A 13,336-nucleotide genomic window follows, 5' to 3' on the forward strand; every position below is an offset into this window, starting at 1 on the left:
TTGGTGTTCACCAGGAACTTGGTGAAAAAAAACCTCTCAAGGCTACCCAGGGAGGGGAAGGTTTTGGAGGGAAAGAGGTGTTCCAGACACGAAGGAATGTGGATGGTCGCAGCGAACCCAGATCTAAGCTGGTAGTTAAGCTTAGAAGTGTTTATGCAGGTCCCCACATCTGTACCCTAAAGTTCAGAGTGGGGGAGGAACCTTGACAGGAGACAATATAAGAGACCAAAACACAAAAAGAAACAATGTTATTGTAAGGCAAAGGGAAATAGAACAAATTGCCCCTACTTGTTCAGGCGTGTTGCCATCATCAGCATGAAGTCTGGGGTCTGCTCCATATTGAAGAAGCGTCTCCACTGCAGCCATGTGACCACCAAAAGCAGCACGATAAAGAGGGGTCCTGCCAAAACCTCCCTACACAAATAAAAACAATACACTTGAGGAAAATAGTGTCTGACACAATGTGCTGTCATCAATGCTCTGTACATCTCCACCCAACCTGCATAAAGGACAACCTCTCCCTCTCCCTCTGCAGACGTGGGTACCAGCAGAGCCTGATTAAAGCAATTGGGGCCCTAGAAACCCTCACATGAGGTCTCTTCTGTGCCACAACCCTACTCCTCCACACCATCATCCCATCCCTGCTTAGGGTTGTAATGGCCAGGGCCACGCGCATCAGGGTGACCTTTCAACCTTATAGGGTGACAAGATGTTAAGGAGGGAATATCGAGACCACTGCAGGGAGGAGCTTATTTTTATTTTATTTTATTTTATTTTTTTACGCTCACCCATCCAGGAGTTTGGCGGCAATTCGGCAGAGAGCCCTTCAGTCATGGACAGTCTTCGACGGTATTTCAGCAGTGGGCAATAAACCTTGCCGCCGAAGACAGAAGCACTTGCCTCTGAAATACTACTGAAGACCATCCACGACTAAAGGACTCTCTGCTGAATTGCTGCTGAAGACCAGGAAAAAAAATATCGGGACAAATGGCGTCCTGACCGTACTCTGGTCAGGACACGGGACAAACTCCTCAAAATCGGGACAGTCCCGATAGTCAGGACGTCTAGTCACCCTATAGACTTGGGGGGGAGAAGGGGAAGGAAGCCAGAGAATGTAGGAATTCTTTAAAAAAGGTTTACCAGTATTTATTTTATCTACATCCATTTACTTTCTGTCCTATTTCCTTGTAAGTTTCCCTTTGTGTACCCAAAGCCTTTTTATTCTCTAGAAAGTCCAAAGTCTTCATAGGGAAGCAGAGCCCAGCCTGTGCCAAAACTCAGCACCTTCTTTTCCAAGGTGTTACTGCGCCTCAGACAATGATCTGGTGCTGTCTTTAAAACTCTCCTCTCTGGAATTGTTCCTCCAAGCTCAGAATGAGGTGGGGCTGATTTACGTAAGTCTCAGATCCCTTCCACTCCCGGCAGCTTCTGAGACGATTTGTGATGATTAGAGCCAGCTGAACCACACCCTAGTTCTAATTTTCTGGGATAGTCCACTACCTACAGATTCTTGGGGTTGTTTGGGTTTTTTTCACCCTTGTGACAATTCATTCTCTCATAGTCACACATATAAGAGCAACCTGCTGGGCTAGCGGGTGGTCTACCATTGCTCCCCTTTGTGCAGGCTGTGGTCTCCCTCCTTTCTAGAACATCTCTCTATCATCATACAAGCCGAGTTCTGTCCAGAGGGAAGGAGATCTCAGCCCCATCTCATCTGGGCAGGAAATGCTATGTATGCATCTTTCCCACTCAAACTATGATGGAAGTGGCTTCAGCATGTCCACTGAGTCCACTTTTCATGTGGTGTCAGCAAAGGCCCTCGTGCAGAGATAGCAACTAATGGCCCCTCTTTTTTTTTTCTTCTCGTGTGTTGAACAAATGGCTGCCCAACCTCATAGCACAGCCTCTCCCACCCTCCCACATTCCCTTCTTCCTCTGTCCTCTCCCTCATTACATCTGCTTCTTTCATTCATTCTCCTTCCTGCCTCTTCATTCATTCCAGATCCTACATTCACTCCAATGAGACTTTATTAGCATGACAAGCTACAGAAGTGTTTCCAAAGTGCAGGACCGGCGCTAGCGTTTTTAGCGCTCTAGGTGCATGGCCATTTCGCCGCCCCACGCGCAGGTCCACGGCGCCGGTGGAGCTGCTGCAGCCGTGCCTGCGGGAGGTCCACCGGAGCTGCAGGGGCAGTGGACCGTCTGCAGGAATGCCTGTGGCTGCTCCACTGGAGCTGCGGGACAAGGGGACCCTCCGCCGGCACGACTACGGCAGGTCCACTGGAGCCCCCTGCCGCCCCCTGCCAGCAAAATGCCACCCCCCAATAATCCTGGTGCCCTAGGCGTTTGCCTAGGCCGCCTCAATGGAAGCGCCGGCCCTGCCAAAGTGGAAGGCAGAGATAGACTGCTCAGGTCTCTGTCAGGAGTGGATGCAACCCACCCACAATAGGATCTCACACTGCATCTGAGGTTTCAACTTTTGCCCATTTATCATTTCTATCCATTCCTGAGCTGCCAGCAGGTTGCTTCACAGCATGATGCTCTGTCACTCTTTTTCCTCACAGTCAAGAACAGTTTTCCTCATCACTTTTTGATGACACATCTTTATGATACCTGATAACTTGGAAAAGCATCCATCTTACTCTTTCTCTTACTTGCAATATTGGCCTAGAAAATGTTTGTCTCAATCTCTCCTCTCACATTGGCTGCACAGTCGCTCTTTTCTGAGTTTAAACACTTTCTCTCCACTATTCTCCACTTTCCTTATCCCTCTCTTCCCCATCTCCTTCATCATGTTTGTTAAATTTGAGTGCTCAGTCATTCATTCTGCACATAGGAAAAGAAAGAGGCCACAAGGACATGTGCAGTGCCTCTGGTCTCTTTCCTTTCTTGGCCACTCACAATCATCAGCGCCAGAAGCTGAGTTCCCCCCGCCCCACAGTTGAGTCCCATTGAATACTAATTAGGGATTGGATTTAACATATTAATAACCTTGTAATTGGTGTCTAGCCATGATGACCTCCTCTCCCCATTATAAGCTAAATAGTTTAAAAATTCACACAATTTACATTCTTGCTCTTAAAAGAAAACATAAAAATGATGATCAATGAGGGGTATGTATTGATGTGTAACAGATTTGCTGAATTGGAAAACTGAAACCAAATACTATTTTTTTTTTCTATGAGCAAATGGTGAACTTCAAAATAGCTGAGTCCCATTTCCCTGGTACAGTGAAGCACCCCTCAGAGGGGATCTTCATAGTGGAAGGCCAATCCTCCCAGGGCCCCTTGGGCAAGCTAAGAAGTTTTCCCTTTTCCCTTGCCTCCATCCCCCCACCATTAGAGCCAGAAGAGCAACAAGATCCTCTTCAGCACAGCAGGGGCCTGGTTGCCTCTGTTGGCAGGTGTGGGGCCAGCCATGTCTTCTTTCTGCTGGAGGCTCTCTGGAGTCTCAGACAAACCTTACTGCATTGGTTTCACTTGAGTCATATTTTCAAACTTTACTTTTTTAAAAAAATGGAAGTGGAGGTTCTGGCTTCAAGTGATTTCAGGATCTGGGGCCTTAGGTATAGGTTTATAATGCCTATGTAAAGTAAGTTATGGGAAACAATCCACAGTCATAGCCTGAGTAGCAGGCTCCTACCCCACTAATATCAGAAGGGCTGACTTCACCAAATTGCTATTTTCTGAAGGGAAAAGGGATTTGGGGGTGAAGGTAAGAGGACTGACTACCAGGAGGGAGATGTTGGAACATAACTAAAAGAAAGGCAATTGATCAGTGTGATGGGAGGGGCATAAGAGAAATTAATAGGTAATGCTATATTTTAGTCATCGGCATTTTTAGTAAAAATCATGGACAGGTTATAGAATCACAGAATATCACGACTGGAAGAGACCTCAGGCGGTCATCTAGTCCAACCTCCTGTTCAAAGCAGAACCAACCCCAACTAAATCATCCCAGCCAGGGTTTTGTCAAGCTGGGCCTTGAAAACCTTTAAGGATGGCAATTCTACCACCTCCCTAGGTAACCCATTCCAGTGCTTCACCACCCTCCTAGTGAAATAGTGTTTCCTAATATTCAACCTAGACCTCTCCCACTGCAACTTGAGACCATTGCTCCTTGTTCTGTCATCTGTCACCACTGAGAACTGCCTAGGTCCATCCTCTTTGGAACCTCCTTTCAGGCAGCTGAAGGCTGCTATCAAATCCGCCCTCACTCTTCTCTTCTGCAGACTAAATAAGCCCAGTTCCCTCAGCCTCGCCTCATAAGTCATGTGTCCCAGCCCCTTGATCATTTCATTGCCCTCCACTGGACTCTCTTCAATTTGTCCACATCGTTTCTGTAGCGGGGGGCCCAAAACTGGATGCAATACTCCAGGTGTGGCCTCACCGGTGCCGAATAGAGGGGAATAATCACTTCCCTCGATCTGCTGACAATATGCTTATTAATACTGCCCAAAATGCCGTTGGCCTTCTTGGCAACAAGGGCACATTGCTGACTCATATCCAGAATCTCATCCACTGTAATATCCAAGTCCTTTTTTGAAGAACTGTTGCTTAGCCAGTCAGTCCCCAGCCTGTAGCAGTGCATTAACTGAGGACTGCCAAAATATGGAACAATATTTCTGGAAATGGAGGCTCAAACCTGTGACAGAATAGGGAGCATTAACCTGGTAATGTTGCATGGGAGTTTTACTAGTTTACTGTCTTCTGCTAACATAGGGCATGCCTCTGTTTCCCTAGGGTACTGCACCAATACTAGATGGTGATGGGAAATAATGGGGTGACTTCACTAAGGGATGATATTTGAAGGCCAGCATATAAACGATGATGACTGCCCTTCGTAACCTGTGCTCAGGATGGGGTTGGGACCAAGTGACACCTTCTGCCCAGGAAACTGGACAAAGGCTGGAGGAGGGGTTGGGGGTGTGGCTGGAGGAGGCAGCAGGAAGAGGTTTCAGTTTGGAGCTGGCTGGGGAGACGGGAGAGAGGCCCAGAACCCAGGTCTGGGCTCCCCACCCCCCAAGAGGGATCTGACTGAGGGGTCCTGCTTTCTGTACCTACATGCTCTGATTAGACTGTGTTCCTGTCGTCTAATAGAAGCCTATGAAGCCTCTGTTCATTGACGGAGCCTTAGTCAGGGGGTGGGGCTATCAGGAAGGCCAGGACTTTAAAAGCCGTGAGTGACCAGGGAGCTTTGTGAACAGAGACCACTAACAGGGAGTTTCGAGAGGGAGTTTGGAAGGGGAGTGGGAAGGGGACGAGGTACATTTGCCATTCTTTAAAACCTTTAAACTAAACTATAATTAAAACTTCTTGATTTAAACAAAAACCTTATCATTAACCTTGGTAGCTGTAGGAGAGAATGCAGGCAGACGCTCAGCAGCAGAATGGGGGCTATCCTGTTTATTGTGCTCAGTGTAGCATGTATGATTACCTGCCCTGTGAGCGGCTGGCGTATGTGTGCATTTGGTGCAAGGAGCTCCTGGCCCTCAAAGACCATGTATGGGCTTTGGAGGCCAGGGTCGCGGAACTGGAGTTGCTAAGGGAGGCAGAGAGTTATGATGAGGCTTTCTGGGACACTGTAGAATTGTCCCACCTCCGCTAAGACAGCCCCTGCACTGTTGAGGAGGATGGAAGGCCCAGGGAAGCAGAGCTGTCAACGGGAGCAGAGGGAAACCTTTCCATAGTTGGGACCCTCCTTCCAGATGGTGCTGGGGTTGCCTCTCACATTGAGGTTACCTTTCCTGGGGAGGGAACTCCAGTCACTAGGAAAAGGCAGGTGTTAGTAGTGGGAGATTTGATCATTAGAAACATAGATAGCTGGGTTTGTGATGACCAGGAGAACTGTATGGTGACTTGCCTGCCTGGTGCAAAGGTTACAGATCTCTCTAGGCATCTAGATAGACTTTCGTGTAGTGCTGGGGAGGAGTCAGTGGTCATGGTACATGTGGATACCAGGGACATAAGGAAAGGTAGGAGAGATGTCCTGGAGGCCAAATTTAGGCTGCTAGGAAAGAGACTGAAATCCAGGACCTCTACATTCTCAGAAATGTTTCCAGTTCCACGCACAAGGCCAGGTAGGCAGGCAGAACTGCAGAGTCTCAGTGTGTGGATGAGACGGTGTAGAGAGGAGGAGTTTAGATTTATTAGGAACTGGGGAAACTTTTGGGATGAGGGAGTCTGTACAGGAAGGATGGGCTCCATCTAAACTATATGAACAGCTATATTGGATCAGACCAAAGGTCCATCTAGCCCAGTATCCTGTCTACTGACAGTGGCCAATGCCAGGTGCCCCAGAAGGAGTGAATCTAACAGGTAATGATCACGTGATCTCTCTCCTGCCATCCATCTCCACCCTTTACAGCACTGATGGAGCTGGATGCAGCACTGAGGCACTCCCCACAGCCTGTGGTGCCACCACCTGTCCCAGTAGTGCAGAGTGCTCAGAGGTGGGCACCAACACCCGCACCTGTAGCAGCAACAGCAGCACCAACCGCTTCGGTGCCAAAACTACTGGTACACAGTACCATTTCCTACAACGCCGCAATTCGGCGCCAATTTCTCTCTGGTATGCACAGTACCATGCCAACCTGCTTCACCATTGGCTCCTCCGCCTAGTGAGGAGGAAGTTAATGGGGGGGGGGTGCCTTTTTCTCAGACCACTCTTCTCCCATCCAAACTACTACACCCTTAGGCCCACCCATGCAGACTAAATCCATCCACAAGATGGGCACCCAGTCCTGGTATGATCATCTATGGCTACCACCCCCTATGCCTTTTCCCACACAGTGGCCTTATTGGGACCGTGGGCAGCATACAGGGGACAATACCCCAGACAACTGAGTTCCTACAGGGGAAAGATTAGGAGTTCCCCACCAGCCTCTGTGTAGCACCATCAGTGCCCCCTGAGAAGAGCTTTAAGGAACAGGAAGAAGCCTTGGAACAGGAGATGATGCCTCCAACCAACATTTCCTCTTCCTCCCCAAACAAGACCATAATGCCTCCACCATCCACAGCTACTGCTGATTTCAAACACTTCGAGGAGCTGTTCAAGAGAATATCAGATTCCCTAGAGATCCCTCTATAAGACGTCCCACAGTCAAAACATAAATTACTGGATGTTCTACACACCTCATCTTCATCAAAAATAGCGCTTCCTATAAATGATGTGCTGATGGAACCAGCCAAAGACATATGGTGGACTCTGGCAACTATACCACCCACCTGTAAGAAGGCGGATAAAAAGGGGATGGACTTTTTATTTTCTCACTCAGCACCAAACTCTCTAGTTGTTGACGCAGTCTATCAGTGCAGTAAACAACATAATTTCAGATCTGTTCCATACAACAAAGAATGGAAGCGACCAGACCTTTTTGGCCGCAAGGCCTACTCATCAGCCACTCTGCAGTTCTGGATTGCCAATTACGTCACATTGATGGCTAAATACAACCAAATCAATTTATTCTAAATTAATTGACTTTATTCATTGTATCTCAGACGACACAAAAGGGAGCAATTAAAAAACATCATATCCTTTGATGTGACAAACATGGCAGCACGCTCCTCTAGTCATGTGCCGAGCATCATGGCTCCAACATCATGGCTCCAGGGAGGTGCAATGCATGGTGGAGGACCTCCCCTTTGATGGCCAAAAGCTGTTTGCCACAAAGACTGATGAGACCCTCTACATCCTGAAGGATTCTCAGGCAACCCTTTGTTCTGTGGGTATATATACACACCTGCAACGTGGAAAAAAACAGGGTAGATACTGTCCTTCTCAGTGCACATTTCTTCCCCATACACATAAAAACTGAGGCAATGTGATTCACAACGACAGAAGCAGAGACCTCCAAGACATCAACCAGCTCCACCCATCAGCTTCCCAACAACCCTTGTCGAAACAACAATTTTGAGAGTTTGGTCAAAGGCCTGAACAACCTACTCCGTTCATCAGTGCTCACTCCATCTCTGACCATTCCCCGTTTTGGATACTGTTTCACTCCTTTCTATTCAGCATGGAAACCCACCACCATGGACAAATGAGTTCTAGAAATAATCCATACAGGCTATACAATACTGTTTATTTCCATGCACCCTGCCTACCGTCCTTCCCCAAAAACCAAAAACACCTCTTGCATCTGGTGCTGTAGATATGCTGGACGGTAGGAATAGGGTCCAGAGTGATCTAGGCAAATTGGAGGATTGGGCCAAAAGAAATCTGATGAGGTTCAACAAGGACAAGTGCAGAGTCCTGCACTTAGGAGGGAAGAATCCCATGCACTGCTACAGCCTGGGGACCAACTGGCTAAGCAGCAGTTCTGCAAAAAAGGACTTGGGTATTACAGTGGATGAGAAGCTGGATATGAGTCAGCAGCGTGCCTCATTGCCAAGAAGGTCAACGGCATATTGGGCTGTATTAGTAGGAGCACTGCCAGCAGATCGAGAGAAGTGATTATTCCCCTCTATTCAGCACTGGTGAGGCATCCAGTTTTGGTCCCTCCCACTACAGAAGAGATGTGGACAAGTTGGAGAGAGTCCAGCGGAGGGCAATGAAAATGATTAGGGGCCTGGGACACATGACTTATGAGTAGAGACTGAGGGAACTGGGCTTATTTAATTTGTAGAAGAGAAGAGGGAGGGGGGATTTGACAGCAGCCTTCAATTACCTGAAAAGGGGTTCCAAAGAGGATGGACCTAGGCAGTTCTCAGTGGTGGCAGATGACAGAACAAGGAGCAATTGTCTCAAGTTGCAGTGGGGAAGGTCTAGGTTGTATATTAGGAAACACTATTTCACTAGGAGGGTGGTGAAGCACTGGAATGGGTTCCCTAAGGAGGTGGTGGAATCTCCATCCTTAGAGGTTTTCAAGGTCTGACTTGACAAAGCCCTGGCTGGGATGATTTAGTTGCGGTTGGTCCTGCTTTGAGCAGGGGGTTGGATTAGATGACCTCCTGAGGTCTCTTCCAACCCTAATACAGTATTCTATGAAACACCCTTTACCTGTAGACTCAGGGCTTAATCTTTTGTGGGTTTACGGGGTCTCTCACCAGCAAAAGAGCTCCACACAGTAATACCCCACTCAAGCCCCACCTATTAACAATTACCAAAACAGAATGCACACACCATACACACAATGCTCCCCACTCTTAACAAGACAGATGAACCCTTCCTGATGGCCAGCCAGGATCATATCCATCTGGGGGACTCCAGCCTCTGCACGGTGCCACTGGCAGAGTGCTGAGGTCTGGCAGCTCTGACCCCGGGGCTGTTTCCTGGAGTTGGTTCCCTTAGAGCACCCCCTTTCCAATCCTAATATTCTATGATTCTATGATGAGGAAATTTCAGATAAGATTAATTGTTCTCCCTCATCTGCCTGATATTTATCGCTCTCCTCCTCCTGTCTCTAGCATCTGAGGCTACAGTAATTGACCAGTTTGGGAGAAAGGGATCTAGTTCTGGGGCGGGGGGTGAGAGGCAGGTATGGGATCACATGCCCTGTGGTGTCCAGTAAGGCCAAGGTCAATAGGCATATGAACACTGCACTGGTAGACACACCAGGGGGCCTATGAGATTCATGCCATTTCCCATCACGAGACCAGTCCCTGGAGTCCCTCCCAGATTCCCATTGTAATCCCCATAGAAGGGAGGGAGGGTGAGCAAGTGGGAGATGAGCCCCTACTGCGCATTGACTGTGAGAATGAAAAGGAGTACACCTGCTCTGAAGGTAGGGCTAAACTTTGAAGTGTACAATGTCCCCTCCACTCTGGTATTGATGGAGTTGATACTGCTGACACTTATCATTTGCAGTACAGAGGTCTTGGTGACTGGTGGCCTAGCCAGCCTCACCTTCAACCTGTCTAGCAATGATGACTCCAGTACCTGGTCTATAGCTAAATCCCGTGGTACCACAGGGACTGTACCTATGAACTAGGTGCCAATGAACAAGTTACTGAAGCTATTAGTATATTGAGGCTGACGCTGGAGAAAGGGCAGTCCACGTTTAGTGGGTATCACTGGTACATGTTTAACTGTTAGCACAGAGGCAGCAGAGGGACTTTTGTCAGGCTATTGGCTGTTCTTTGACTGTTGAGACTGAGATGACTAAGATGCTTACAGACTAACAAATAATTAATTAATAATACTAAGAGCTTGTCTACACGACAAGTTAACATCTGGGAAGCTAGGGTGTGAATCTACAGTGTACTAGCTTGCCATGCATTATCTCACTGCATGGCCAAGTCCTAAGAACTTTAACACTAATGCTGGCAGAGAAGCAAGTGGACACTGCAGGGATTCTGTGTCACTACCAGGGGGTAGTTGTGTTAGTCTGTATCCACAAAAACAACAAGGAGTCCAATGGCACCTTAAAGATGAACAGATTTATTTGGGCATAAGCTTTCGTGGGTAACAAACCAATTGATGGTCAGTATAATAATGTCTGCATCTGTAATTTTGCACTCCAGGCATCTGAAGAAGTGGGTTTGTTACCCACGAAAGCTTATTCCCAAATAAATCTGTTCATCTTTAAGGTGCCACTGGACTCCTTGTTGTTGTTGTCTCACTACTATTAGTGGTAGGAAGGCACTGAGGGACAGTAGGGCACCTCCACACTTGATGGCCTTGGGCTGTGGGGGGCAAGGTCATCCAGAGCACAGGCATGGCCCCAACGGACTCTGCTGGCCCAAAGAGTCCAGTCTCCTATGCATGGTACGCATGTGCACAAAGGCTACAACCCATGTGGACAAACACATGAAGAAACCACTTGATTACTGTGCTGGGGATTCTGCTAGTGGAGGATTTAACACAGCCCCTCCTAACTATTTACCACCTTGGAGATCTCTCCCCCATGGATATCAATTCTGGACCCCCAGTGGACTGTTTTAGGGGTTAATTACCTACTAAGGATTGAATCTTGCCCTCTTATCCCCATTACAGCAAGTAAGGCAGTATGAGTTGAGTACTGAAGTGCAATTAGACACATAGCACATTAACTGACCCCACAATCTAGCCAAGCTATCTTTCATAACATTGTTTATACAAGTTGCTGTGAGTCTTGTTCTATTGAATCTCAGGCAGTTCCCATTTCAGTTGTGGCCTATTTCCTTTCACCACCACAATTTCGTACCTTGCAGTTGGGATTGGCTCCATTTTCTATCAGCAGCTTGATAGCACTGGGGTGGCCACCTCCTGCTGCCTCCAAAAGGGGAGTGTTCCCATTAGCGTCAGTGCACTCCACCATGTTGATGTGATTACAGAGACGTGTGGCCTTCCCTTTTTCATCGGTACCCACACCATTCTTAGTATCCAAATCTGACACCTGGATAGAAACACACAAATGGAGAATATAAACATGGAGAATGCAAAAAGAATGCCTTCTGCTCTGGGTACCCCTGGGAATTGTGTATTAGCTGAAAGATTAGTGAAGAGAGATTTTTGCATACAGTTTATTTACATTGTGAAGTTTCAACTATGTTCCAGACACACACAAAGCATAGTCCCTGCATCAAAGAGCTCACAATCAAAGCAGGCAAAAAGAGATTAGAGGCAGGAAGAGACAAACACAGCATGATGCAACCCATCAGATGCATGGCAAACACCTTACTAGCTCCCTACTTCATTTATGTTTTGTCCTTTGTTACCTAACGAACAAGTCTCTGAGGGGAGGAACCAGGAGGCTTGGGGCCTCTTGCATAAAGCATGTTTCAGAAGGAATCATTTCTACAGCCTTCAGCAACGGACTACGATCCAAATAAATACATTTGGAAATGAACAGAGCTCATGGAAAAGGACATGAGGTCCTCCCTTTCTTATGTGTATTCCAGTTCCTATGGAACCTCTTCCCTGCCAAGTACTAACTTCCTTTAACACAGCCTTCATCTCTTCCACATCCCCATCAAATGCCGCCTCCAGCATCCGTTTCTTCCTTTGTTGTATTTCTCGTTGCTGCTTCTTTTTTTCTTCCTCTTTCTGTCTCTCCCGTTCAGCTTCTTCCTGCTCCTTCTTCACCATCGCAATGAAGGCCTGCAATAAAACAAACAGCCACTGCAGCTCTAAACTCAAAGGGACTCTCAGCCATGTGCAGCACAAAACAGAGGCTCCAAGCACCCATATGAAAAGGGAAGTGGGCTGAAGCAGGGTTGCCAACCCTCCCAGACTGGCCAGGAGTCTCCTGGAATTGGCCTCAATCTCCTGGTGACTATTAAAGGCAATCCAGGAAATTTTAATAGGCCAAAGTCCAGTTGGCAGCGCAGCGAGTCTAAAGCAGACACCCTACCTGCTCTGGCTCCGTGCAGCTCCCGGAAGCAGTTGACATGTTCAGCTCCTATGTGCAAGAGCAGCCAGGAGGTCTCTGAGCGCTGCCCCCAATAGGAGCTGTGGGGGCAGTGCCTGAAGGCAAGGGGCGGTGTGCAGAGCCACCTGGCCATCCCTGAGCCTAGGAGCCAGATATGCCGTCCGCTTCCGGGAGCTGCCCAAGGTAAGCACTGCCTGGCTGGAACCCATAACCCTTACCCCCTTCTGCACTCCTACCCCAGCCCTGATCCCCCTCCTACACCCAAACTCTGTCCCAGAGCCCAAACCGCACACCCCCTCCTGTACCCCAACCCTCTGCTCCAGGCTTAGCCTGGAACCCCCTCCCGCACTCTGAACCCCTTGGCCCCACTCCCCAGCCCAGAGCCACACACACACCTGCACCCAACCGCCTGCCCCAGTCTGGTGAAAGTGAGTTAGGGTGGGGGACAGAGATTGATGGAGGGACAGGGGATGAAGTGAGCAGGGAATGGCACCTTGGAGAAGGGACTTGGCAGGGATGTTGAATTTGTGTGATTAGACAGTTGGCAACCCTAGGCTGAAGATGGTTTCTTCATTGTTATTATAATTATAATTAAGTTATTATTATAACTTATTAAATATATTATTATTATAATAACAACAGAAATGAGGACATAGCAGAGGTGTTTAATGACTTCTTTGTTTCGGTTTTCACCAAGATGGTTGGTGGTGATTGGACGTTTAACATAGTGAATGCCAGTGAAAATCAGGTAGGATCAGAAGAGGCTATAATAGGGAAAGAACAAGTTAAATATTACCTGGACAAATAAGATGTCTTCAAGTCACCTGGGCCTGATGAAAATGCATTCTAGAATACTCAAGGAACTGAGTGAGGATATATCTGAGCCATTAGCAGTTATCTTTGAAAAGTCATGGAAGATGGGAGATGTCATAAACAGATGGTTAAGGATTAATGTCTCTTTTACCTGTAAAGGGTTAAGAAGCTCAGTAAACCTGGCTGACACCTGACCAGAGGACCAATAGAGGGACAAGATACTTTCAAATC

The 13,336-nt window shown here is 47.7% G+C and overlaps 1 protein-coding gene across 3 annotated transcripts in view; it reads right to left on the reverse strand.

Annotated features, from left to right (window-relative positions):
* Window positions 1-13,336, reverse strand: part of IQANK1 (IQ motif and ankyrin repeat containing 1) — a 160,130-nt gene that overhangs the window by 64,042 nt on the left and 82,752 nt on the right. The window contains exons 5-7 of one of the 3 annotated variants that reach the window (XM_075063358.1): window positions 11,857-12,021; window positions 11,126-11,317; window positions 289-414 (exon numbers count right to left, since the gene is read on the reverse strand). In XM_075063358.1, coding sequence (XP_074919459.1) covers window positions 289-414; window positions 11,126-11,317; window positions 11,857-12,021 — 483 coding nt within the window. Of the gene's footprint in view, window positions 1-288; window positions 415-11,125; window positions 11,318-11,852; window positions 12,022-13,336 lie in introns of all 3 variants that reach the window. The other 2 variants (XM_075063359.1, XM_075063360.1) reach the window with 2 other exon arrangements.

The sequence above is a fragment of the Chelonoidis abingdonii genome, chromosome 2 (assembly GCF_003597395.2).
Source record: "Chelonoidis abingdonii isolate Lonesome George chromosome 2, CheloAbing_2.0, whole genome shotgun sequence".
NCBI lineage: Eukaryota > Metazoa > Chordata > Testudines > Testudinidae > Chelonoidis > Chelonoidis abingdonii.